This window comes from Kogia breviceps, chromosome 11 (genome assembly GCF_026419965.1).
Source record: "Kogia breviceps isolate mKogBre1 chromosome 11, mKogBre1 haplotype 1, whole genome shotgun sequence".
Classification (NCBI taxonomy): domain Eukaryota; kingdom Metazoa; phylum Chordata; class Mammalia; order Artiodactyla; family Physeteridae; genus Kogia; species Kogia breviceps.
Window position 1 is genome coordinate 81,439,321 of NC_081320.1, and position 25,485 is coordinate 81,464,805.

General features: G+C 52.5%; 1 protein-coding gene across 1 annotated transcript in view; it reads right to left on the reverse strand.

The window, feature by feature from the left end:
- The window catches only part of PLB1 (phospholipase B1), a 104,948-nt gene that overhangs the window by 34,497 nt on the left and 44,966 nt on the right, over window positions 1-25,485 (reverse strand). Inside the window, exons 21-40 of the mRNA XM_059078669.2 lie at window positions 25,321-25,429; window positions 21,982-22,033; window positions 21,557-21,637; window positions 20,273-20,338; window positions 19,819-19,919; window positions 17,273-17,354; window positions 14,504-14,608; window positions 14,296-14,391; window positions 13,991-14,062; window positions 12,876-12,914; window positions 12,246-12,306; window positions 11,102-11,160; window positions 10,078-10,151; window positions 5,929-5,972; window positions 5,349-5,457; window positions 3,957-4,008; window positions 3,152-3,232; window positions 2,538-2,603; window positions 1,313-1,413; window positions 240-321 (exon numbers count right to left, since the gene is read on the reverse strand). Coding sequence (XP_058934652.1) covers window positions 240-321; window positions 1,313-1,413; window positions 2,538-2,603; window positions 3,152-3,232; window positions 3,957-4,008; window positions 5,349-5,457; window positions 5,929-5,972; window positions 10,078-10,151; window positions 11,102-11,160; window positions 12,246-12,306; window positions 12,876-12,914; window positions 13,991-14,062; window positions 14,296-14,391; window positions 14,504-14,608; window positions 17,273-17,354; window positions 19,819-19,919; window positions 20,273-20,338; window positions 21,557-21,637; window positions 21,982-22,033; window positions 25,321-25,429 — 1,532 coding nt within the window. The remainder of the gene's footprint in view (window positions 1-239; window positions 322-1,312; window positions 1,414-2,537; window positions 2,604-3,151; window positions 3,233-3,956; window positions 4,009-5,348; window positions 5,458-5,928; window positions 5,973-10,077; window positions 10,152-11,101; window positions 11,161-12,245; window positions 12,307-12,875; window positions 12,915-13,990; window positions 14,063-14,295; window positions 14,392-14,503; window positions 14,609-17,272; window positions 17,355-19,818; window positions 19,920-20,272; window positions 20,339-21,556; window positions 21,638-21,981; window positions 22,034-25,320; window positions 25,430-25,485) is intronic.

A 25,485-nucleotide genomic window follows, 5' to 3' on the forward strand; every position in this document is an offset into this window, starting at 1 on the left:
TCCAGGCCAAGTGTCAGGGCTGAGCCACCGAGGACAGCTCAACCGTGAGGACTCTGCCCCCTGGGTTCCTTTGGGATGACGCCAACTGGGGTGCCTGAGACACCTCAGCCAGGAAGTGGCCTGGAGGACGATGTTACCCCTCAAAGCCTGAACAGCTCTTCCCGTCCCCCTGTGCCTCCCCCGGGGGGGCTCTGGACTGGCGTGTGCATCGACGGGAGGAGAGAGCTGCTTGGTCTTACCTGGTAGGCTCGGGTGACGGCCTCCAACCTGGCCAGCTCTTGGGAGCTCTCCCGCAGGGTCAGAACGCAGTTACACAAAATGCTGCACAGACAGGGGGAGGCAGGAGGACCCAGAGCAGAAGCTTCGGTCAGAGACTGACTCTGCTGCGTGGGGCGGGGGGAGGCGCTCACTGGAGCCCTGGCTTAGGAGGCTCTGCCACGCGCACTCAGGGCAGGTTTCAGGCCTGACAGGGGAATGGACAAAGTCCCAAGGGTGTACGGATGGGCACCCTCTCGCGTTAACAGAGTACAAGTGTTGGACCACAGGCCCTGGGCCTGCAGATTACGCTGAGCACGTGAATTTAGACAATGAAAAGCCAGTGTTCAGCGTTCAGAAATAAAGTACAAGTGCATACGCTCCGGCACCGGAGCTGGTATTTCGGGGCCTCTCACGCTCATGCCTCAGACACCTCCTGAGTTCACACTAGTGCCCCACTGTGTCCCCTTTTGTTTTGTTATGAATTATTTCACATCTATAAAATACACTTAACGTTAAAAAAGATATCTCTAGAGCACTCAGAATGGTACCTGGTGCACAGCAAAATTTCAAAAAGTATTTGTTAAATGAGTATATGGATATATAATGTAGGAAGAATCATAAAACACACACCTTGCACCTCTCACGCCCCTTAAGAAACAAAACACTCCCAACTGGAAGTTTCCCGTGTCCTTCCCCAACTCACTTCTTCCCCACAAAGGTAAGTGAATCTTGGGGACCATTCCCTTGGTTTCTGTTACGCTTCCACCACCTGTGGACACATCCCTATACGTTGCTCCTTTGCACAGGCTGGGCTGCACCGTCTCTGAGAACTAGCGTTTGTCCCAGCCCTAACCGCTTCCCCGTGGCTTCTCCGTATCACAGAGGTTCTCGCTGGCACCCTGAGGCTGGTAAGCGGGGGCCCTGGCTCCAACTTCCCAGAAGGAGGTGGTCCTGGCACAGACCCCTTTACAGACTTGCACACATGGACGGACCAAGTCACAGAGACGCCGAGGAATCCCCACCGCATGAGCCAGACCAGCAAGCACCCGCCTACCTGGCCTGCTGCACCGGGCACTTGTCGGGGTTCCCCAGGAACACGTGCCGCATGACGCGGGGGCTCATGAAGTCCACGAGGTTGACCAGCGCCCGGGGTACCTACGGGAGAGGCTTCAGATGAGAGAGGGGCTGAGGGGCTTCTTTCACAAGCTGCCTTAGGGCCCCAAGAAGTGGGATCTGGCTCCGGAGTCCCTGAGGTGGGTTCTGGGAGGTGTCGACACAAGGTGACCACCTAGGACCCTGCAGGCTGTGCCACCCACGTTGGCAGCAGCGTGAATGGGCCTCCTGGAGTGGGACAACATGGCAGACCCGAGTCTAAATGCTGAGGGCTCAGCTCGTTCAGCCATCAGTTAGTGAACCCAAATCCGTTAGTTTTCTTTTTTTAAATTTATTATTATTATTTTTTAATCTTCTTTAAAAATTTATTTATTTATTTATTTATTTATTTATTTTTGGCTGTGTTGGGTCCTCGTTGCTGCACGCAGGCTTTCTCCAGTTGCAGCGAGCGGGGGCTACTCTTCGTTGCGGTAAACAGGCTTCTCATTGCGGTGGCTTCTCTTGTTGTGGAGCACGGGCTCTAGGTGCGCGGGCTTCAGTAGTTGTGGCGCACGGGCTTAGCTGCTCCGTGGCGTGTGGGATCTTCCCAGACCAGGGCTTGAACCTGCGTCTCCCGCACTGGCAGGTGGATTCTTAACCACTGCGCCACCAGGGAAGCCCCAAATCCGTTACCTTTCAATTTGGTGAGGTAGGTGCCCCGTTTGCCAGGACATTAGCCCGTGACTGTCTCCTTCCAGCCCAACCTGGGGTAACTCTGCTGAGCAGGCCCAGAAACTTGGCAACCCATAGAAGCATCTGGTAGTCAGAGCGCCCCCTCCTGGGCAGCTGGAAAGGCTTGTCCATGCCAGAGGGTGGGGAGACCAGAGAGGGGCCTACTGTAGGCACCTCCTGCCACTCAGAGAGCAGTGCCCAGCCTGGGAGCCGCCCAGCTGCCTCCACCAGGGAATATCCCAGGTAGAGGTGGGGGGACTGCCTTCCCTTCTTCAAGCCTTTGGAATCAATTTGCTGATTCCAAACAGAATGAGGCTTCCTTGGGGGGAAGTCCCAAACTCTGGAAGGGGCAAGAGCCCACGTCCTTGTCTGTCTCCTTCAGGGGAGGGGGCATTTCACCCTCTTCCCCACAACACGCTTGAGCTGTGTCCAGCTTGTGGGAGCCCGCCACCCACCTCTCTGTGCAGGATGTCCAGGGCATTTCGGAGATGGTCAAAAAAGTTGGCTGCAGAATACAGATCCTGGGGAGAGACAGGATGGAGAAGAGGAGCTGGTTAGGGAGAGAGGGCAGCCTCCCCACCTGGCTCCAGCCCCAAGGCCTCATTCTCCCTTGGCATCCAACTGTGACCAGCTCGTCATGTCAGAATCTGAGGTGAACAGTTGGCTACTCGCTGTTGCCAAAGATGGGCCAGACAGAAGACTGGAACCTTCAGCCAGAGCTTTTGCTCAGGAGCAGAATGTGTCTGGTACCCCTTTCACGGGCTTGGGCTTTACTGCTTCTTCTCTTTCTGAATTCTCAGGAGTTGTAAGAAACAGGAATAGAAGCACTGTATATCTGTCACTTGCTGCCTCACGCCAGCTGGGACGTGGGGGTGGAGCCAGAAACGCGAGGGTTCGGGGGGCAAGAAGTGTGTGTGCACGTGTGTGAACTGTGTGTGCGTGTGCACGCGCGCACACACACAGGTGTAGGTGGACAATCCTAGGGTCGATTCTAGGGACTGTTCTCAGATAGGATCTCCAAGGCATACAGGTAAAATCAAGGGCGATGAGTAGGCCTGGCCCCCATTACCGAATCCATGCAGTTGTCACATAAGTCACTGCCTCCAATCAACACCGTGATGACCTTCCAGTCCTCGTGGAAATTTACTCTCTATACAGAGGGAGGAAAGTGCCTGATGATTTCCAACAAACAAAAGCACCACAGCTCTAGGAAATCCATTCAACCCTCTAAAACTGCCTTGCCCTCTTGAAATAACAGCATCAGAATCTCAGAGCTGACAGAATTTCAGAGGTTTGTTTATAGACCACAGATTCTTAGCATCAGGAGGGATTTTCAAAGGTCATTGTGATCAGCAACAAACCTCCCCCAAGCTGACGTAATCTCCAGAGGGCCTTCGACAGGGGCTGCCCTACTGCTGCTTGAATGCCTCTAGTGGCAGGGGGCTCACTGGTTTCATGGCAGACAATTCCATTTGGGGACTTTAGTGGGTCAGAAAGTTAGTGTTTAAAAATAAACATAGGGCTTCGTTGGTGACACAGTGGTTAAGAATCCACCTGCCAATGCAGGGGACATGGGTTCGAGCCCTGGTCCGGGAAGATCCCACATGCTGCGGAACAACGAAGCCCAAGCGCCACAACTACTGAGCCTGCGCTCTAGAGCCCGCGAGCCACAACTACTGAAGCCCACATGCCTAGAGCCCGTGCTCTGCAATAAAAGAAGCCACCGCCATGAGAATCCCACGCACCGTGGAGAAGAGTAGCCCCTGCTCACCACAACTAGAGAAAGTGGGCGTGAAGTAACAAAGACCCGAAGCAGCCAAAAAGAAAAAAAAAAGAAAAAAAGAAAAAGCAATGTAAAAGTAAATCTGACTCACATGGTCATCTTTCATCTTCTGTATCAGAGTTTGGACTTGGCTTGAAAGTTCCCTGAGGAGGAGAGGAAATCAGTCCTGTTGAGGAACAGCTCCCAGACCTTGCATCCTAAAGGGCCTGAACTGGAGGTTTCTATGGCATTAACCACCCCCCCACCCCCACCGTGAGCTGGCAGAGACCCTGAGGCTCAGGACAAGAAGCTACTTGCCTCTTCTGGAGAGCTCTTACAACAAATAACCGTTTGCAAAGCCAGTCGTGTGTCTGTCCTAAAGCAATAGTCAAGGGTCCTGAGAATTATATTTGTTACGCCTGGTCTCCTTTCTAGGACTCCACATACAAAGGGTCTTTAAGGATTCCATGCTAGGAAACCTTTGAAATCTCCTTTGAAGGACTGGTGTAGATTCTGAAATTAGATCTAGGAAAGTTTTGGCATGCTTCCTCTTTTCACCCTGGCTGCCAGGAAGCTGAGAGTTTGATGCTTAGGCACAAGAATCGTAAAAAGGCTCATATTGACACAGCTGCTTCTTCCCCTCCTCCCCTCACCAGTGGCTGTGATTTTTCTCTCTTATGTATATGTTGTGTCATTTTTGGTAAACTTGGCTAAATGTTTCTTTTAGAAAGAGGTGGGGGAATAAATATACACCATACAAACACCTGGGTTTAGAATTCATGGAAAGACTAGACCTCAGGCATCCCCAGCTCCTCACTAGTTTAGGTCCCTGTTATAGGGTGAGGTGGATCCACGGAATGCTGATCTCCTGGCACCTGGTGGTGGGTCCATCTGTCCCCAGCCGTTTCTATTACTAAGAAGGGTCTTCCCAGGCTGGGCCAGGAGCAAGGAGACCCAGGTGGCTGAGGCTTCTAGGAGCAGGGTGAGGGGCCTCCTTGGACGACCAGCTGCCCCGGGCTTCTCGGCTGCATCTCCTGTAGCTCCACAGCAGGAGTCGGGACAGGACAGGACTTATTGCCCCTCTAAGTAGCCTCTAAGGCTGGAGATTCTGGCTTGCCCACCATTTGGTTGGTACTCTCTGATCTTTGGGGGGAATTGCCACTTGTGAGGTGCCGTAGAGAGTACCATTATGCCATGGTAAGTTTTAAAAATGGGCTAAGGTGGGTCAGTTAGCTGAATGATTAGAACATGCTGCACAGGAAAGCAAGGCCAGGAGTTCAGGCTCTAGGAGCATGGCCTCTGTCCAAGATCCAGCCCTCCAGCCTCCCTGCGGCCTTGGTCATGGGGCAGCCACAGAAGAGAGAGGCCAAGAACTTCTCAAATCATTGCTGCAAATGGATAAATGTCCCCTTGGCACTCAGAGGTCAGAATTACAACCTTAAAGGGGACTACACGCCTCTCACTCCCTACCCGACAGGCCCCCTCCCCTCCCCAGATGCCATACTTAGCCTTTGTTCCAGGAACAGCCTGATTGAGGAAGGCATTTGTGTCACTGGCATTGCCTGTGCCCACCGCATAGCCTGTGAGATTTCCGTTAAACTTCCGAAGGATATCTGGAAGGGGAAGGGTGCACAGGACACAGAGGGCTTAGGGTGGAAGGCAGAGTGTGCTCCTGAGAGGAGCTGGGGCCTCAGACGCCTTGATGACAGGCTGGGCCAAGACAACAAGAGCCTCTCGGTTTTTCTTTTCTTTCTTTCTTTTTTTAATAATTTACAGGGCAGCAAATACTCACTGTCCCATTTGACTATCTCCACACCCTCTGGGCCAGTTGAGGAGATCTGAGGCTCAGAATGTTTAGTAACTTGGCCCAGGTCACCTGGCCTGCACGAACCCACGTCTCCGGAATCCAAACACAGAGTTTATCCCGTCCCCTTCAGCCACCTGTCCACAGGCCTCTCCTCTCATTTCAGTGACAGTCCATAAGGAAGATGTTATTCCCTCCTTCTCAGCTGAGAGGCACTTTCAGGAAGCCTGGGGGTCAGATGGACCCAGAGGACAACCTCAAGCCACTGGTGGTTACTTACTCGGTAAGGTGGTCACTTTCTCCAGGTAGCTGTCCCCTCCTGAACTGTAGAGAGTGAGCAAAGCCAATGAGAGAGATTGAATCAATACACAGGCTTTACAAAAAAGTGGCCCCCAGCTTTTAACAACGCCCATGCCATCAGTACCTGTCAGATGTGCCAGAGACCTCTCTGTGTTTGAGGGATTCTGAGAATATTTGAATTCCCCGAGGAGTTGGTTCCCCCAAATTCAGGATTTGAAGCTGAAAGAGGGCTGCTTCTTTTCTTCAGCAAATCAGGAGGGAGCGCACTTAGCTGAGTATAACTATGAGCTCAGCCATGAACCAGATGCTCTACGTTAGTTATCTCACGTCTCCAAACAAGCTTGTGATGAAGATGAACTATCTCCATTTTACAGAGTAGGAAGCTGAGGTACACAGGGGTTAATCAACTTTCTAAAGGAAACTAAAAACCATAAAGGTAACTGAAAACCAGCTTGAGCTGGAAACCTTTAGAAAATGGATAAGCCCTTCTTTGCCCAGTGGTCAGGTAAATTCCACTGGAAGGTTCGGGGGATGGCCTCTCACTGGCTTCCAGTGCCCGATCTAATTCCATCTCATCTCATCTCATCTCATCTGGTTTTATGGCCCTCAATCTAACTTCAAGAGACACAAAGTTTCATTGCCTCTCATGCATTTAAATTGAATACGTGGGGGAGGCGAGGAGAAAAGTATTTCTATTGGAAAAAAGTCCAATGTTCAGATGTATTGTATTTACTGTTATTTTTCTTCTGTGCCTCCTTTCTTTCTTCCCTCCTCAGTCCCAGCATATTATCCCAGACCAAGAGATTTTGAGAACACAGTATTAGCATTCAGCCCACCAGTATAACCTTCCAAAGGACAGGCCATGAATCAAAGTCTTGGCTGTTCTTCATTCAAGGGAAGGCTTGGAATGAAGTTGACTATTTAACACTATGGTGGTCAGGGGCTTAAGTCAAAGGTTCAAGAACCTCAAGTGGTGGAGAGAAGAAGAAGCCAGGTAAGCCCTACCTTTCTATCTCACTCAGCAATCTCTCTCCTACCTCCATCCAATGTCTGAACTTAACTTGGCCTTTGGTTGGGCATTTTTTTTTTTAAGCTTCTGATCCTTTCCCAACTCTGTATGAAGCTACTACTTTAGCTGCTTCCTGATCCTTCCTTCTTTGGACTAAAAGCACTTAATCAGAACACTTTTCGCTTGGCAGGAAATTACAAAGCCATATACCTCCTCCAATCACTGTGTTCTAACTCTGCCTCCTTTTCTCCTGCAGTCAACGTATAAACACAGAGATATATGTAAACGCACACACATCAAGTACATTCTATTGTAATTTCTCGCCTAAAACTATCTTTGTTCTAAAACAAGTGAGGTAGCTGATCAAGACCAATAGGCTACAGAAATCTCTCTGAGCCCGTTTCCAGGAGAAAAGAGAGAATTTTACAAATAAATATGGAGGAACAAAAATATGAAAGCCCTCGCTCTGATCAGAACTCTGTGAAACATGAAAGAAAACAGACCCATGTGAAACAGCTAGTTTACACGAGACCCTTCAGATTAATGTAATTTGTATGACACCACGAGCTCAAAGGCTGGGCTTTGTTCCTTAGTCACGCGTAGTGTGCAGAGAGATGCAGAGAAGATGCTTGATAACATCTATTGGAGGAGTTTCAACAACAGGAGACTGACCTCCTAATTCCTAAGACAAAGAAATGCATTTTTTGATAAATATTATTTTGGTCCTTTGAATGAGTCCAATCAAGCAAACATTTCAGTTGGAAAGGCAATTCTCTAAAGACCTCTGGGCCTACCACGCTGTTCAGCTACCCAGAGCTGGGGCCTTTCACTGCTGTGTGATTCTTCCAGGTCAAGGGGCCTTGGAAATATCCACGGCCGCCCACCTACCAAAATTTCTTCCCCATCTGACTCCGTGGGGTCCACTCTTCACTTTGTTTCCTTGGAGGAAGAGGCTCGATTTGCATTCTTAATTTACCTATAATCAATTAATTGCCTCATATTTCCCATCCAGAAGTTTTAATGGCTTCAGAAAATTGCTTTTTCTCAGATCAGTCTACTGCATGGACATTTCCCAGGGGATGCTAATAGGTATTTACAAAGAAAGAGTTCTAGGATTAAGGGAAACACTGGATTCAACAGACACAATTTAAACAGATTTCTTCAACGTAGGGCGGTTTCTCAGAGCCTTTAGTATGCTAACATGCATGTGAATTCCCCCCAGGAAGGATACAGTAGGAAATATTTTCCCCCAAATAAAAGACGGGGGCTAGTGTTCTATGGAACACACTTTGAGAAAGCCTAGTCTACACACTTTATCAAGTGTCAAACCGTCTCTCAGACTCTGACCAAGAGCTCCTCCTACCTTTAACGCACATGGGTCTTGGGGCAGGTCTTTGAAACGTTTAGAATAGAGGGTTTAAAGGGACGGCAGCCATTGAGCACACAAGGCCTTGGAATTGGAACCAGAAGATTGAAACATCAGGCCTTATTGGACCTAACTCATAGGAAGAAACAGAGCAATGGCTGGATTTCTCCACAGCTGCAGAGAGAAACCTTTAGCAGAAGATTGTCTCTCTCTGAATCCCAGGAATCCGTGCAGTTGAACTGTTTGTGAAGTTGGGCCGATCCCCTCACTCCCCTGACTACACCAGGTGCAGCTTGTCTGTCGTCTGCTGGCTGGCTTGCCTGCTTTATTTTCTGTTTTCCCACACTAGGATGTGAGGCCACTGCCTTCTTTAGCTCAGACGAAGTAAAGCTGCCACAACCTCATGCTTTTTCGACTGTAATAAGCTCTGCTTTCCTGCTCTCCCTCTGGCTTTTCTTTCTGCTGCAGCCTCAGTAAAGCCTGGGGCCCAGTGGTCAGGAGGCAACCTCTACTCTGTCCCTCGGCAGCCCGGTAGAGACCCCCCACCTGGGGGAGGGTGTGTGGGACCTCGGGAGCTGCGAGGTCTTTAGCTCAGCTCTACCCACCCCCCACCCCCCGCCCTGGATCCTCTCTGTGGGTGGCTCCTGGCTGAGTGAGGATGCCTTTCTCTCACAGGGGAAAAACGTTCTCTCTGGCACTGTCCTCAGGGCTGGCCAGAGAACTGTCACAGTACTCGTGGTCCCCACTCCGTTCCCTCTCGCTTTCTTAGAAGAAACCTCTCAACCTCTCGGAAGGAAAGGGAGGGGGCCAGCACTGGGCTGTCCTGCCTCTCACCAATGCTCTGCCCTCTTGTGGCAGGCCGTGTTCTAGTGGTTTTGAATCCTGAGCTAATCGCCAATGACTGTGAAGGGTTCATAAACAAGGACTTTATTAGGAAAGAAAGAAACTTTAGAATGCCCACATCCAACCACTCTCCTGACACGTCTTAAGCTTTCTCACTTCCTGCCTGGAATGCCCTTTCTCGCCTACCAGCTTGCTAATCTGTCAAGGCGTAACTGGCTATCACCTTCTCTGGGAAGCCCAACTGGCAGGGTTGGGTATTCTCTCTTATAGTCCTGTGGCACTCAGGCATCCTTTATTTTTAAATAACACTTGCCAACTGAGCATAAGCGTTTGCCTGTACTTCCCATATATTCCTCTCACCCACCCGCCTCCATCATACAGGCACATGGGAGGGGCTCAGCAACGCCTATGGGTTGTGATTTTTGTCTCGGTTGTTTCTGCCTGAAGTGGGTGCTGCGTTTCGGAGTTTTCTGTACAGACGTGTGCATATACATGAAGGCAGTGGTGTGGTTACAGAACATGAATAAACAACACGAATCAATACATACAGACAGTAAACAAGAGACATGGGAGAATCTACATGTGCACATATACATGCAAACGGGCAGGTGAAGACTCAGAGGTCTGGTGCTTTTCTGGTGCATTTCATGTTGGATTTGTTGACCCGGAAGTCTGCTAAGTACCCTGATTTGCTCTTTCTACACAATTCAAAGAAAAGGGTTATTAGCAGTAAAATATCCTCTCTACTCACCAAATTTTTACATTTGGCAGAAATATATAGGTTTTCCTTCTGAAAGCCCCCTCCAGACCTGGTCCTTACTCTTTGGTATTTAAGCATTTACAGGAGACAAACCCCCGGCCGATCTCTGCGGGTGAGCGTAGGGTAGGAGGGGGTCATGGGTTAACATTACCTATATGACAGCCCCCGGTACTGAGTAGCGACATCAGAAAGGTCATTCGGTTTGGAGCCAATCCCATTGCCAGCCTTTGAAAACATATCAAAATCCACAGGAAAATCAGCAAGTCAGAGAAAAGGGAGGCTGTGGATGTGCAGGGCTTCCCAAGGTGTTCTCTGTGCACGTGACATAACGTGAGCAGAACTCTTCCCTGGGAGCCAGAACGCCCGGGCTTGCTGCTTCCCCAGCTGCGTGCCTTCCTCGAGTCTCAGCTGCCTCCTTACGGAGCTGAGGCCATGCCCTGCTTATCTCACAGGATTGTTTTGATGACCAAAGTGGAACATAGCTGCAAAAACAGTTTTGAAGCCTCTAAAGTGCTTTACAAATGTGAGACACTTATAATATTATAGCAGCATTCTGTTCCTAAGTTCTGTACACGCATGAAGAAAGAGCCCATAGATTGAGTGGGCCCCAGTAGACAGATTTCCCATACATTTCACATTTCTCCTCTTTCCCTCTGGGACGTTCTGTAAGACAATCTCATGGCCTTAGCAGTGCTGCCAGAAAGTGCTGTTTGGGGATGGTACAATGGCCCTATTTCTTGGAACTTAAGAGCAGAGCTTTTGCCACAGCTATGGAGCCTTTCCTGCTTTGGGGCAGAGGCAAAGAAGAAATGGATGTGAAGGTTGGAGCTGCTCGTAAAGTATAATCCAAAGGGAAAAGAGCACCCACATTAGGTTTAGGAGATTTTTTGAGTCAAAATGACATATTTTTGCAATGGTTCAAAAGGTGACATTAGGTGTTCAAAACCTCTACTGCCTGAGACAATTCAGTTCGCTCCTGAAAAAGAGTCCCCCTCGCACACCGGATTGAGAAAGTGGCTGCAAAATCAAGCCACTGTCCTGAGCTCAGACGGACAGAGTCAGGAAGGAGGGGTGGGATAATGAAGAGGCCAGGAGCACAGGCCCTGGGGTCAGGAGGACGGGGACCCGGAGCTGACACAGCCAGCCCCAGCCACGTGGGGCCCATGAGTACTTACGGTCAGAGAATCCCCCAGAGCGGCCACAACTTGGATGTCTGCAGGTCTCAGGGTGTGCACTGGAAAGACAAACAGACACACTTGAGTCCGTGCGAAGGAAGCTGCAGTCAGAGTCCAGTGCTTCTTGCTTTAAGCAAGACCAGAAACATGACCCGCGTGTGTGTTCGGCTGTGCAGGACTGAGCGTCCACGGTGCCACAGAGGCAGAGCTTAGATGGAAACAGTTTCCCCGGGCTTCCCTGGTGGCGCAGTGGTTGAGAGTCCGCCTGCCGATGCAGGGGACGCGGGTTCGTGCCCCGGTCCGGGAAGATCCCACATGCCGCGGAGCGGCTGGGCCCGTGAGCCATGGCCGCTGAGCCTGCGCGTCCGGAGCCTGTGCTCCGCGACGGGAGAGGCCACAACAGTGAGAGGCCCGCGTACCGCAAAAAAACAAACAAACAAAAAAAACAAAAAAAAAAACCAGTTTCCCCATCAGAGGCACAATAAACGGTCCTGGGCCTGTGGGAAGGGAGAGGTGCTGAGAGAGAGGGGGAGGAGGAAAGGGGGTGCCAGGGCACAGTGGGATCTACCACTTTGGTGCCAGCAGTCACGTGGGACACCAGCTGTGACCTGAGCGCATGACCAAGTGGGCGCTGGCCCATCCGAGATGCGATGCAGAGGCCGACCCACGGCCCATTTAGAGCTGGGTTCCGGATTTCCACCAAGAATCTGAGGAATAATCATGTTGGGCCTTTCCCTGCCCCCAAGTCTCTTCCGAAGACTCCAGAGAACCTTCCAGCCCTACGGCAGGCAGCAGCAGTGATTGCAGAGCCTGGGGCTGCAGGGCAACCCGCAGAGCTGGCTCCCTCTGGGGCCTTCCTGGGCACCACACACACCCCACCTCCGGGCCCGGGTGAGGTCACACCCCCAGGCTGGGCCGCTGAGGGCGGCGCTCCTGTGGTTCCTCCACACGTGCTCCCGATAGCGGGCTGAATCGGGAGGACCCTGGCCGCCTTGGGTCCTGCTGGGTCAGACTTCGCTACAGAAGAGGAGGGACAAAAGCAGGGACTCGTCCCAGGCGACCGGCCAGACAGGAGGCAAGCCTCGGCCATAAGTGAGTTCTTGTGGAGGGGCCCTGGGTCCTGCCGTGCCACAGGGGGCCTTACCTGAGGTGGGCGGTGAGGCAGAAGGGGCTCTGTCACTGCACAGCAGCTGGCTCCCGTGATCCTAGGGGTGTAGAATGAAGCCCAGAATCTCAGGGTTGCCAGGGGCCAGAGAGGCTGGCTTGGCATCAGACTCACCAGAGAGCTTTAACAAACACAGACCCCTGGGCCCTACCCTGGGGACGGCCTAGCAGGACGTCTGAAGAAGGCTCCCTGGGTGATTCTGAGAATCTGGCTGGGCTCCATCTGTTAATCTAGCTCAGAACACTCCCCCCATGGCCCCCAGCATCCAGTGCAAAAATCAGGGCGTCAACAAAACGACCCAGCCCACAGCATGCCAGCCCTGCTTCTGCAGCAGCTTTATGAGCGGGATGGTTCTCTTGACTTATGTCTGGAGAGGCTGAGAGTTGACTGGCTGGCCCCCTATCTGTGCAGTTATCAATGGCTCCTGCTCTGCCCTCCCCGCTGTCTGAAGGTGCAGGTGGATGGACTTCACAGAAGAGTGTGAATCCCCCCCGACTGCCCATTGGGAACACCTGTCCACATTCCCACCCCGCCTTGCAGGGCTGGTCCCAGCTCGGGGGCCGCCCACTGCATTGGCGGCTGAGCCGAAAGGAAGCAACAAGCGGATACCTGCACAGTGTTCTTGTAGGTGCTCAGAAATGGCCAGACCTGTGAGGGGAAGGGGGGTGGTGAGCCACCGCAGCAAGCTGACTTGCTTCTTGCTCTGCTCTGGTGCGCAGAAACACCTTCCACGTTCCCAAGCCCCCTGCCACCAGGCTGACCGCTGGACTCCCTCCCAGGATGTACCCGGCCTTCTCTGCAAGCCTCTTGAACAACCGGAATAAACCCTGCACGGCTCCCAGGAGTGAGCACCTCTGCTCTTTGCCTCCCACCCAACTGGCTGAGGTGGCTGGGTCACCTCTCTTTTCCCACGCTGCCCCTTCCCAGCAGAGCCCCGCTTTCTGCTAATACAAGCCCATGTCCCCTACTCGCAGGCCCCCTTCCCACCCCATGCCAATCCCACCTGTAGCAGCCTGGGCGCCTCCCACCCAGACAAGAAAAGCCAGGCGCTTTGAGGTCCTGCCCCCTGCAAGCCCCAGCTCAGTGGGTTCCTGTCCCGGGCCTGGGACCCCTCTGGGAATCTAGGGGAACTGACAGAGGTGAGGGAGCATCTGCAAAGGTCCAAGAATCTTTCTGATCATTTGTGAATGAACACGGAGATCTGCTTTGCCTTTCTGGTGAATGTCTGCTTTCTTAGCTCTGGCTTCCAATGGACCTCCCACCCCCAAACCCCACCTCCATCCTAGAAGATATTCTTCTAGGTCTCAGCCCCTCACTCTTTCCATCCTACCATGGGGACAGTGGCTCTATGGAGATGGGGTTTCCTGCCCTTGAGATCCTCCCCACCCCTGGCCTTCAAAATGAGATCTGGATGGGGCTGCCATGTTCCTCTGCCCAGCTGGAAAGAGCCGTGTGCAGACTTATGCCAGGGCTCGCTGGGACATGGAGAGACAGAGGCGAGCTCTAGGGTCCCCCGGCCACTGGCTGTCACCCTTCACGGTCCAATGAGATGGGGCATTGTGGATGGCTAACTGGAGTCTGGAATGGGTGGGGAGGTGAACAGAGCTGGGGGTGGGGGTGAGAACCTGGGATGGAAGGAACTGAGAAACGTTAATGAGAGACTTTGAAAGGCTGGGAAAGAGGCGTTAGGTAGACCCCTGGCAAGGTTGCGTTCTTCACTGTACCTGGTCTGGACATGTGATATTGATCTTGTCTTCAAGCTTAAGCCTTCTTGTCTTCTGGCCGACAGGTTCCAGCTAAACCAAGAAGCAGGAGGATGCAGAGTGAGAAAGAGGTGGCAAGAATGGGAAAGTCAGGATGCAGGGTGAGGCCGGAGAAGGGAGGGAGGGACGGAGGAAATGGGGTTTATCGTCATCGCTGTGCAGGGAACACACAGCCTGAGTGACGGGCCTCTGAAGTCCTCCGAAAGCTTCCAAGAATCTTTTTCCTATCAGAAGGAGAATAATTTTTCCTACCTCGGTCATCTTACCATGTTGTTCCACAGGGCCCTGGCTGCGTGGGCATGAGTCTTGCTACTGAAGTGGAAACAGTCAGGAGCGAAGAAAGAGGTGTCAGGCAACCCCTCCTGGTCACAGGACAGAATAGAGGGGCTGTGTTACAGGGACGTCGGATAACACAAATGACGCTCAGAAACAGCTGGGCACCCCTGTGGCTCCCGCTTCTCCGTGAGGCTTTACCGGGGTCTTTGGCATCTCCACTTTTTCAAAGAACGGCTGCACGACCACTGTAAAATCTTCCCTGGTGTCATATCGCCCGCTCTCGACCAGCTGGTGAGTCCCCTCCTGCAGGAGGAAGGGGGACAGGGGTCAGGAGACTCTCTCTGCATCTGCCCCGTCTTTGTGCGAACTCTTTCTCCACTACAGAATTAAACAGTCTGACTTTTGAGTGAAATCAACCTGCAGCAAAATCCCAACTGATCAGGCAGGAGCCAGCTAGTTACTTTTCAGATCAGGCTTTATCTCAACCCCTGCCCCTAACCTCTGCTGCCTTTGCATCTATTTGACCTAGGCTGGGAAAAAAGAAAAATCCAAGTCCATCAGTTTGATCCTCTTTTAAAGCTTCTGATTAAAGACTAGGGTGGAAGTGGGGTGAGTACAAATTTGATTAAATGACTTTTTTGGAGAACCCTTACACTTATTTCTGTCCTACACGTGTTCAGAAAATCAAAGGTGCATCAACAACGACGTTTAATGCCTATTTATGTCACTCGTGCATGAAGTGAGTGTGAGCACGTGTGCTCCGGCGTGTGCACACCTGAGATCCTCAGATCTGTCTAGGAGGTAACAGAGCTGTTACTCTCATAGCTTCCACCTGGGCTCAGTTCCAGAAGGACGAGTTACCCCAGTTCTGGCTCCCACTTCTCCCAGACTCTGCCATTTCACTGCTTGCCGGGTTTCTATCATTTGGACCAGGACCTTGGCTGGAGGGGGAAGTCAGGCTTCCACATCCAGAACATTAGAGCAGTCACTTCAGAAGACATCATGACATCAAGAACACCTTCTTTTTCCAGGGTCAGCCAGAAAAAGAGTCCCCATGGTGGGGATACCTCACCTCTGACCTCCTCGGGGGAGTCTCTCCCGGTTACATGCGGAGCCTTGAGGAAGGCAGAAGGTGCAATACCGCTAACTAGTTGTGTGATTTTCAGCAAGATGCTTTCCCTCTCTGGACTTCTATTTCCTCATCTGTAAGTGGAGGATGTTCACCGAGGCCTGGACCGTCCCTAAGTCCCTTTCAGTGCTGCGAGTGCCTCCATGGATCAGCCATAATGGCTCACAGTGGAGCCTTGCACCTCTTGAGAAATAAAGGAGATAGTGTGGAGAATGTCTAGCACATGGTGGTTATTAACAGCAATGATCATCTCCAAGGAGAAGGATGGAATGATAGCTTTAGCAGAAGTAGAGAGTCAGAGGATTCAGAGAGAGGGCATGATGGCCTCATGCGGCTGAGCTGTGAGCTTGTCTAGGATGCTAGATCAGGGTCTCCGTGGTAACCAAGATCAGACCTGGGAACAGCTGGCCAATCTAGAGAGGTCAGTGAAGGCCATTTTTGTGAATAGTTCTCCTTCTCTTTAGTTGCCCAGCATCTGGACCCACTTCCTATATTAAAAAAAAAAAAACACCACTCCACTGTATGAAGACCAGCCTGACTTGCACTGCAGGAGGTGAGAAACCCAGGTGCTGGCTTTCCCAATGCTCCTCACACATGCCCACGTGTCCCCCAGTAGATGCTCCCGCTTCAGGCTTTGGTTTGGAAGCTAGTGACAGACAGATGGAGGGACAGCACAGAATCCATTCTGCTGGGGGTGGCAGCTGCCTCCAGTTCCTAGAAGAGCAGTGACAGTGGTGTCCATGGTGTCCCCGCTGGACTAGTTCCTTGGCCTGATTTTTATTCTTATGGCTTGGCTCCTAGAATTCCAAGACTCTGCAATTTCTGGTGACTTGGCCTCTGACCTTAGCTCTTCCAGGTATTCTGCTTAAATAATACATCTGGATTAATAATAAATAATAAATTAACCGGAATTGCATAAGCGCTTGTTGCTGGCACCCAAACCCCACCTGGAAAAGGTTTGCTTTCATGGCCATAACCTCGGCTGCCTTCCCTCTCGTGGTGAGGCATGGACTTCCTCACCTGAGACAGAGGCACCCGCTCACGGCAGAAGGGAGTGCAGCTGGAGAGTCACCCAGAGGGCTGGGGGATGGCCTCAGAGGATGATAAACAGAGGTTCATTCCCCTGAGCCCTGACACTGCTGGCAGATACGGCTGCCTTGAGAGAGGCGGCGGGGAAGGGTTCTGCTCCAAGGAGTCCATGGACTTGAAGGATGGATCCACCCTGGAAGCTGTCTGCAGCCCACTCCAGAAGAGCTGGAAGACTACCATTGTTCTCTCGAGTGACCGGATGATTATTTGGGGGGAAAACTCAGGAGAGTCAAGGGAGTCAGCTGCTCTGGTCAAAGATTTGATGGAGAAAGGCCTAAAATGAACAACCCACAGGATGCTGGGAGAGCATCTGCTGACTTTCTTTCTCCCTGTGCACCCCAATAACACCTGTTCCCCCCGGAGGGGAGGAGAGAGGGAATGCATGTTCTCTCACTGAATCCTCCAGACTCTCTTGGGCGGCAAGAGTCCCCCCAACCCCGTCCCCAGGGGTCAGAGCCTCAGGTCCATTCTCCACGGACCACTGGAGAGACTCATTTTCGTGTAAGGCCGGGAACCGAGATTTGGTGACGCGTGTTCACTGACTCAGTTCTATAACTTGATTCAAATACACTGAACCTGCTGCCTTGCGGCGGGGGGCGGGGGGGAGTATTAAAATCTGCAAACTGGTCAGTGGTAACATCACACACAGTCGGGGTCAACATGATCTAAGTGTCTGTTCGTTTTTCTAAGCATGTTGATGAAACCACACAGCAGTTGCTGTGCCGTCCTGGAACCCTTGCCAGGCTTACCTGATACTTCTTATTCACTTCGATGAGGGAGGCGAGTTCTGCTGAGTTACCATCAAACTTCAAGACACAGGGACACAGATTCCTGCAGGCCAAACCAAAGAGATGCCCCATCCACCAGGACCCCTGGCTGAGTGCATGATGCAGAAGCGCTGGCTTGAGATTCAGAATATATTTAACTCGGAGGTACCAGAAGCCTGTGCTGACAGGGCCCTGGCTGGCTAACCTGTCAACTGTACCAGATGGAAGTGAAGAAAATTTCCCAGACCTGGATTTGCCCATGAAAATGAAGTAGCGAACGTCTTCTGACATCTGCAGGAGTGACTTTTACGGAGCTGCGTGACCTTATGAATGTCTGAGAACAGTGTGGTACAGATAAGGCATGCCTCCTTTATTTTGTTGGTTTTTTTTTTTTTTGCGGTACGGGGGCCTCTCACTGTCGTGGCCTCTCCCGCTGCGGAGCACAGGCTCCGGACGCGCAGGCTCAGCGGCCATGGCTCACGGGCCCAGCCGCTCCGCGGCACGTGGGATCCTCCCAGACCGGGGCACGAACCCGCGTCCCCTGCATCGGCAGGCGGACTCTCAACCACTGCGCCACCAGGGAAGCCCCTATGCCTCCTTTTAAATAATAGTGACAACAATAATAATAATGCTAACACATATTGAATGTTTACTGTGCCAAGAGCTTTATGGGTATTAACTTGGTTAATCCTCTTAGCAATTCTGGCTCACGGGCCCAGCCGCTCCGCGGCACGTGGGATCCTCCCAGACCAGGGCACGAACCCGCGTCCCCTGCATCGGCAGGCGGACTCTCAACCACTGCGCCACCAGGGAAGCCCCTATGCCTCCTTTTAAATAATAGTGACAACAATAATAATAATGCTAACACATATTGAATGTTTACTGTGCCAAGAGCTTTATGGGTATTAACTTGGTTAATCCTCTTAGCAATTCTAGAAGATGTATTTTCATTATCCCCATTTTATAGATGAGAAAACTGAGGTTCAGCATGGCTAAGTAGTTTCTCAAGGTCGCATGGATGCTAAGTGTGGGAGCCAAGACTTGAACTCAAGTCTGCCTGGTCTGAACCTGAGCTCCTAATCCCTTGTTAAGCTGCTTCTGTCCAGTCCGTAGCCCTGCCCTGACTAGCCAACTTGCAAATCTGGGCTTTTGGTCCAGGGGGAGGAGGTGATAATGGTGAGCATGGCTCAGTGTAGACTCAGCGCCACCAAGGAAAGCACAGCCACTGAGACAGGACAGCTGAGAGACAGGGAGTGCAGGGCACCGGGGAGGTGGCAGGACAAGGTGACCCTGAGTCTTCCTAACGCCACAGCCGGTGACTTGGCCATTCCAGGTTGGACTCTGAACCTTTAGCGTTAATTGTCTAAAGACCTTGCAGTGATAGGCAGCCAGAGACTTTTGGGTGAGCGGCTCTGAAATGGAATGAACAAGCCGAACCCCCCGTGTGGCCCAGTGACTGGAGAGAGTGGGAGCAGGGGGTGAGTCAGCAGCCGAAAATAGCACGCCTGACACCAGCTGTGCTAACAGGCATGTGTCACCCTGCAGCCATCCTCCCGCAGCTCACGGCATCCTCAGGCCTTCCGCAGGGGACCTGTGCAGTCAAGGCCCTCGGGGGTGGTTTGGCATGGGTCTCCAGGGAACAGCCAAGATACCCCTTCACTTCCCAGAGCAAATCTGGCCCTTGTGAATGACTCATTCAGTCATTCAGCAAACAGCCACGTAGCCCCTCCACCGTGCTGGCAGTGTGACTTGGACACAGAGTTCAGGGCTTGGCGGGAGAGGCACATGGGTCATTATCACGTGATGCGCTCAGGGCAGTGGTGGAGGCCTCTACAGAGCTGGGGAGGGGAGAAGGGGGTGGGGGGCACAGCCACTGTGATCTGGGCTAATGGTCCGGAGGAGACCTTGCAGGAAGGAATGGTTCACGCCTGGGGTAGAAGGACATCCTATTCCTGACGGTCATGTGTAACATTAGCAGGGGAGCCATCTTTGGCTCTGGAGGCTGGGGATGAAGGCGGCCTCTCAGGGCCAGGGCTCTTGCTCTTGGTGGCGGGGGATAAGACTGTCCTCTAGCCCATGCTGATTCTGACTTGACCACCCTCTCTTTTAGAAAGTGACGATAGCCCTACCTTTGTGAATGCCCAGCCGGGAGCAGCCAGGCTGAACAGAGGCCCCTTCTGTCCTGCAGCTGGGCCTCTGGGAGCGGTCAGGGCACACTTAGAAGGAGGCCCTATCAGTGGCCAGTGAGACGGCCCCACAGAGGCTCGTTCCATCCGTCAGGTTTTATTGTTCCCTCCCTGGAGGACCGAAGGGTGTCCTGAGCTGTCCGGCAGCAGAAGCATGCTGGGTTGCAAACGCGTGAACTCCAAGGGTACGGGAAGCCTATCCTGGGGTGTCTCCTCCAGGCTAACCACAGGGTCTTTAGCACCTCTCACGCTCCTGCCCTCGGTTTCTCTAACTAACCAGAGTCACTCTCTGCTGAGGGTCCCGTGGCTTTTTCAGGAAGAGGTGGAGAACTTCCAACTCACCGGAGGATCAGCCTCGGGCAGCTGACATTCTTCTCCTGGTACAGCTCCCTCAGGTTGATGATCTCCAGGACCTTTACCAGGTTCACAAACGCCCGAGGCACCTGAGCAAAGGCAAGGTCGGTCCCCAAGAGGATCGAGGCCCAGGCCGCTCCAGCCTCGCACCCGGGGCTGGGGCCGGTGTCTCCTGCTGGGTATCAGGCCTGTGGCCTTTCATGTGGCCCCAACCACAGCCTTCACCCCCGCCCCCTCTCTCCCCTCTACTCCCTGTTGATGCATATGTGTTCAGGCTGCTGGGGCCAGGACTGACAGCATGGTCTGTGCTGGTCTCCAGGAGAAGGGGACCTGGCAGGGAGGTCTCAGCAGGAAGCCAGAGCCGCCTCCAGGCTAAGACTGAGGCCCAAGGAGGAGGCCTGCGGCTGAGCTGCCCAGAGGCCGTGTGGCCTGGCTTTTGTACCTCGGCATGGAGGATATCCAGAGCCTTCCCGATGTTGTCCCTGAAGTTCTGCGGAGAATAGCGGACCTGCAGGAAGAGGAAATGTCTCTAACCCCATTCGTCACCCCATCTCTCGGAAGACCAGGACCGCTTCCTCTCCTGGGTCCCCTCCTCCCTGTATTTCAGCCAGAATGGGCAGCACTGAAGCACAGGCTATCTTTCGGGGCCCTAAGCCTCCACCCTCACCACACGGGCCTCAGGCTTGAGGTGAAGGCTGTGGCCCTCAGGGAAACGCTCTTTCTTCTGCATGGAGCTATGGAAAGCTCTGGATCCACTTCACGTCAACTAGATATAGGGCCTTCGCCAAAGCACATCACACCCCTGGCCCCCTCTAAACTGGGGTGTTGGAGCAGGGGACCTCCAAGATCTCCTACAACTTGAACATTGTTTGGTCCGAGGGGCTGATCACTGCTGATGGAACCTCAAGCGCCTGGGAAGCCAAATCTCAATCAAATCACTTTTAAGGAGATTATGAGAGGGGAAGAGGGTCCTGCAAACCCCCTCCCCAAGCATAAATACATTTGAACGGTGATTTCCCCTGATCTCGATATTTGTGGCTTTCAAACTTTTTTAAAAAGCAGTGGAACCCTGTCTCGGAATGAAATTTAGCCAAGAGCCCTGCTCTACCAAATGGATCAAAGCCTCAAGGGAAGTGGGGGAGGGGCCCACGGTCCCCCGTCCCTCCCCGCCCCACCCTGGCATCCAGCAGCCCCCAGGCCCCACTGCGGGCCCTTCGCATTGCAGCTTGAAACCCCCAGACCCTGGTGACTTTGATGCCAGGAAAACAGGCCTTGAGGGGTCTGGCGGGCAGGGTCACCCCCTTGGGACAGGTGCTCCCAGGCCACAGCTAGACCCACCACTTTGCTCTGCTGGTCTCCTTTCTTCCTGACAAAGCTGCTCATGTTTCTGGCCCAGTTGGAAAGTCTCCTGCTCTCTGTAAACCTCTGACGCCACCCCTCCCTCCCCCAACCCCCCAAATCCCATGGTAGTTCTGACCCCAGACCTCTCTTCTGTGTGCAGCTCTAGAAACACATCAGGATGGTGAGTTGTCTGGATCTCCCTGCCCTGGCGGTGTGAGTTCATCGCAGACAGAGCCTGTGTTTCAGTGTCTGCGTGGCCCCGGATACATCGCCCAGGCTGGACCCATGCCCGACTACCAGCCAAGTCCCAACCCGGCTGCACTGCTCCAGCAACCTGGGGTGGAAATCCTTCCCAGGGGTCTTGGGTGAGGGCCTGGAGACCTACCGGGTCATCGCAGACATCACAGAGGTCATTGCCTCCTATAAACAGGGTTATTATCTTCCAATCTTCCTGAAAATTTATGTTCTGAAATGAAGAGGAAACAAACAAGTAAAAGCCTTGCCCCGGAGTCAAGCCCAGGGAAATACGAAGTGCAGAATGCTGTAGTGATGGGTCCTCACACACAGGAGGGTTTAGTGGGGACAATAATAATTTCTGTTCTTTGGTTTGTGGGTCCTGAGGTCAGAGGTCACAGGTGCCAAATCATTTGTTGTTTTTATAAAGGTGGCCTCTCTGGATTCCCATGTGGCCTTGTCCCCCCCACCCCCACCCCAGAGCCGACCCTCTCTGTCTCTTTTATCCTCCTACCCACTCCCTCCTCTGGGCGTCCTACCTCAAGTGGTCCCAGGCGCCACCTCTCCTAGACTTACCGTGTAATTCTTCATCAGATCCACCAGCCTCCTGGCCTGAGCAGGTAAATTCCTGCAGGCACATACAGGAAGAAGTCATGTGACCGGCGGGGGCTGTGAAGCCGGGGGGTCGGGAGGGGACTTAGCAGAGAAATCGGGAATAAGATATGTAGCAGGAAAACTGGACTGAAGGCCACGCCCTGTCACACAGCTCCTTCCCCACTCGGTCTCTGCTGGGGGTGGGGGTCATGCGTGTGCCTTGGGAAGAGCAGAGCACCCTATGTATGAGGGGGTGACTCTTAGCGGGACTGTTTTCTGATTGGCGTATTTGATTTCATAGTTTTCTTTCTCTTCCAAGCCAGGCTCATTCAAGACAGACAGAGGGCAGCATATGAGTGTTTCATGTCACACATGGCTATTTCTGCAGGTGCCAAGACCTCAGCCGCAAGGGTGCCCTCACTTTCAACGTGACACGGTTGAGACAGACACACCTGGGTGTGACATTTAGTTGCCTCTTGCTAACTGTGGGAATGTGACTTAAATTCTCATCCGAAAGATAGGAGATAACCACCCCCCCCATCTTAATGGGTCTTAGTAGAGATGAGCAAAGCAGCCCCATGGGGTAAGAGCCACTCTTGGTGCCAGGCTTGGAAGATGGGGATGGCAAGCATACCTTCTTCACAGAGATGTTGGGTGAATTAAATGAGGTGCCCATAAAGAACTTAAAAGAGCACATGGTAAACATCCATCTCAGAAACAATCCATTGAATTATTTCTACCATCATCACCATCACCATCAATAAAGTCCCTGGCACAGGACGGAAACATGAGTTGTCACCCTCTTCCTCTCTTAATTATCAGCCCAACTGGCCTGCCCTTAGTCCTAATAGGCTATAGGTATCAGATCACCTGGGTGGAGACTGTGGGGAAACCACTTCACCTCTTTGAGCCTCATCTATTGCTCTGAAGTTAGCAGGGCTGCTGTTCTTCCTATGGACCAGAGTTTGGGATGATTACTAGGCCACTCTGAGCCTCAAGATCATCATTAAGAAAACATGGGTGGGCTTCCCTGGTGGCGCAGTGGTTGAGAGTCCGCCTGCCGATGCAGGGGACGCAGGCTCGTGCCCCGGTCCGGGAGGATCCCACATGCCGCGGAGCGGCTGGGCCCGTGAGCCATGGCCGCTGAGCCTGCGCGTCCGGAGCCTGTGCTCCGCAACGGGAGAGGCCACAGCAGTGAGAGGCCCGCATACCGCAAAAAAAACAAAAAAACCATGGGCATCTGACCCTCTGCTCTGTCCATCTCACAGTTACTGTTCAGGACACAAGAGATAACAAACATGAGGGTCCTATGTAATTGCACACTGCTATATACACATAAAGGGTCATTACTGGACCTGTGGTAAAGCCTGGGGGCACAAAGATGACAGACCACGTGGTCGAGATAATGCACTTGTTCAGGCCACTTCATCTCTCTGGGTTACAGTTTCTTCATCTGTAATGGTAATAGTAATAATAATCTGGAATAATAATCCCAACTCTTCCCTACAACACAGGACATGCTTGGACAAATAAATGACTCACAAGAACGAGCCCCAAGGCCTTGGGGAAATCAGGGAAGAAATCCAGGGCCATGTGAATCACACTCCATTTTTCATTACATTTATGCTTCCAACTAAGGTTTCATTCTTGGATGCCTTCCTGACCTAATCATGCTTAGAACTGCCTCTCCTCTTACACCACCAGCTGAAATATGCTTGAAGAAAAGCAAGATTAAGGTAGTAAGCCTAAAATGTTAAGCAGTAAATCGGTAGCCTTTCACCCCCTCCCCACCAAAAGGAAAATGAAGCCACTGAATTCGTTATGAAAACTATTCGGTTTTGTATGATCTCTGCTTCAGATAATCTGTCGCCTTTCCTGTCCTGAATAAATAAAGAGTTACTCTAGTCGGGGACTCGTAGATTCAGGATGGTGCTGAGAGCTGGGAGAATGATGTCAGGGGATCTAGGAACCTAAACATAGGAATCCCTAGGAACTACATAGTAAAGTTCGTGATAATTCTGGAAGAAATAGAGGACTAAGAAACAAAAAGGATCTTTCCATTTATTTTTCCTACATTGGATGTGGCACTCACTGCTTCTCTGACTGGCAAGAAACCCAAAGAAGCACTCAGGGTTCTGGGATGGTGGGGAGAAATGGAGCTGTAGGACCCAGGCAAGCCGACCCCACTCTTTGGAACCCTCCATCCAGTGCCCCTGGACCACGACTCAGTGGGCCTGTTTCTTGCTAACAGTTTTCCCCAGGTGGGTCCTGCAGCCCTGCTGCACTGTTGCTGGGACCACCATCCTGTCTGTGCTATTTACAGCTCACCAGAACTTTCACTTTCAACATGGCACTGAGGGCTTCCCTGGTGGCGCAGTGGTTAAGAATCTGCCTGCCAATGCAGGCGACAAGGGTTCGAGCCCTGGTCCGGGAGGATCCCACATGCCGCGGAGCAACTAAGCCCGTGCGCCACCACTACTGAGCCTGTGCTCTAGAGTCCGTGTGCCACAACTACTGAGCCCACGTGCCACAACTACTGAAGCCTGCGGGCCTAGAGCCCCTGCTCCACGACAAGAGAAGCCACCGCTATGAGAAGCCCATGCGCCGCAACCAAGAGTAGCCCCCGCTCGCCGCAACTAGAGAAAGCCCGTGAGCAGCAACGAAGACCCAACGCAGCCAATAAATAAATAGATAGATACAACATTAAAGAAATAAAAGATGTTTAAAAAAAGCCACAGCATTGAGCCTCCCAGCCGGCCCATGGGAGAGGTTCAGCCCCATCTCTTAGAGGCTAAGGCTTAGAGAGGCCAGGGGAGAAATCAGGGCTCCGACTCAGACACCCCCCACTCCCGCTGGCCCCCCGACTGGTGCTCTTCCCGTGAACCAGGAAGGATGCAAAGCACAGAGCCTGAAAAAGCCGCCTGAAAAGCAAGTCTGAGGAAGAGAGGGAGAAGGTGACGTGAAAGACGGAGCATTAACAGAGTGGTGAGACTTGGGGCTCAGTGAGTCCTCCTATGGCTGCTGTCTTATGTGAACATAAGGTTTATAGACGAGGCAAAGTCATTTGCTCAAAGCATGTACCTGGCATCAGAATCAACTGTGACTAGCTCCTGGGGGCGCGGTTGGTGGGTGAGCCAGCAGGCTTCCGCGTCCCAAAGCAGAGGACACCCCCAAGAGAGCCCGCCCAGTCCAGCCTTTGACCCTCAGATCCTCCCCCTGGACCAAACCCCGAGCCTTTAGCCATACACCCTGGTCTAGGCTAAGCCCCCGACCAGGTTCCCGGGGACCCGTGTGGTTCACCCCCAAGGATCCACTGCTCACTCAGCTCGGGCTCCTGCCACGGCCTGGTTTAGGAAGGCCCCAGGACTGTTTTCGTTTCCGGTGCCAACAGAGAAACCCTTCAGGGAAGGGTTGAATTCCCGGAGGATGTCTGGAAATATAAGGAAAAGATGTGCATCGTCACTGCCCCAAGGCAATCTTCAGATT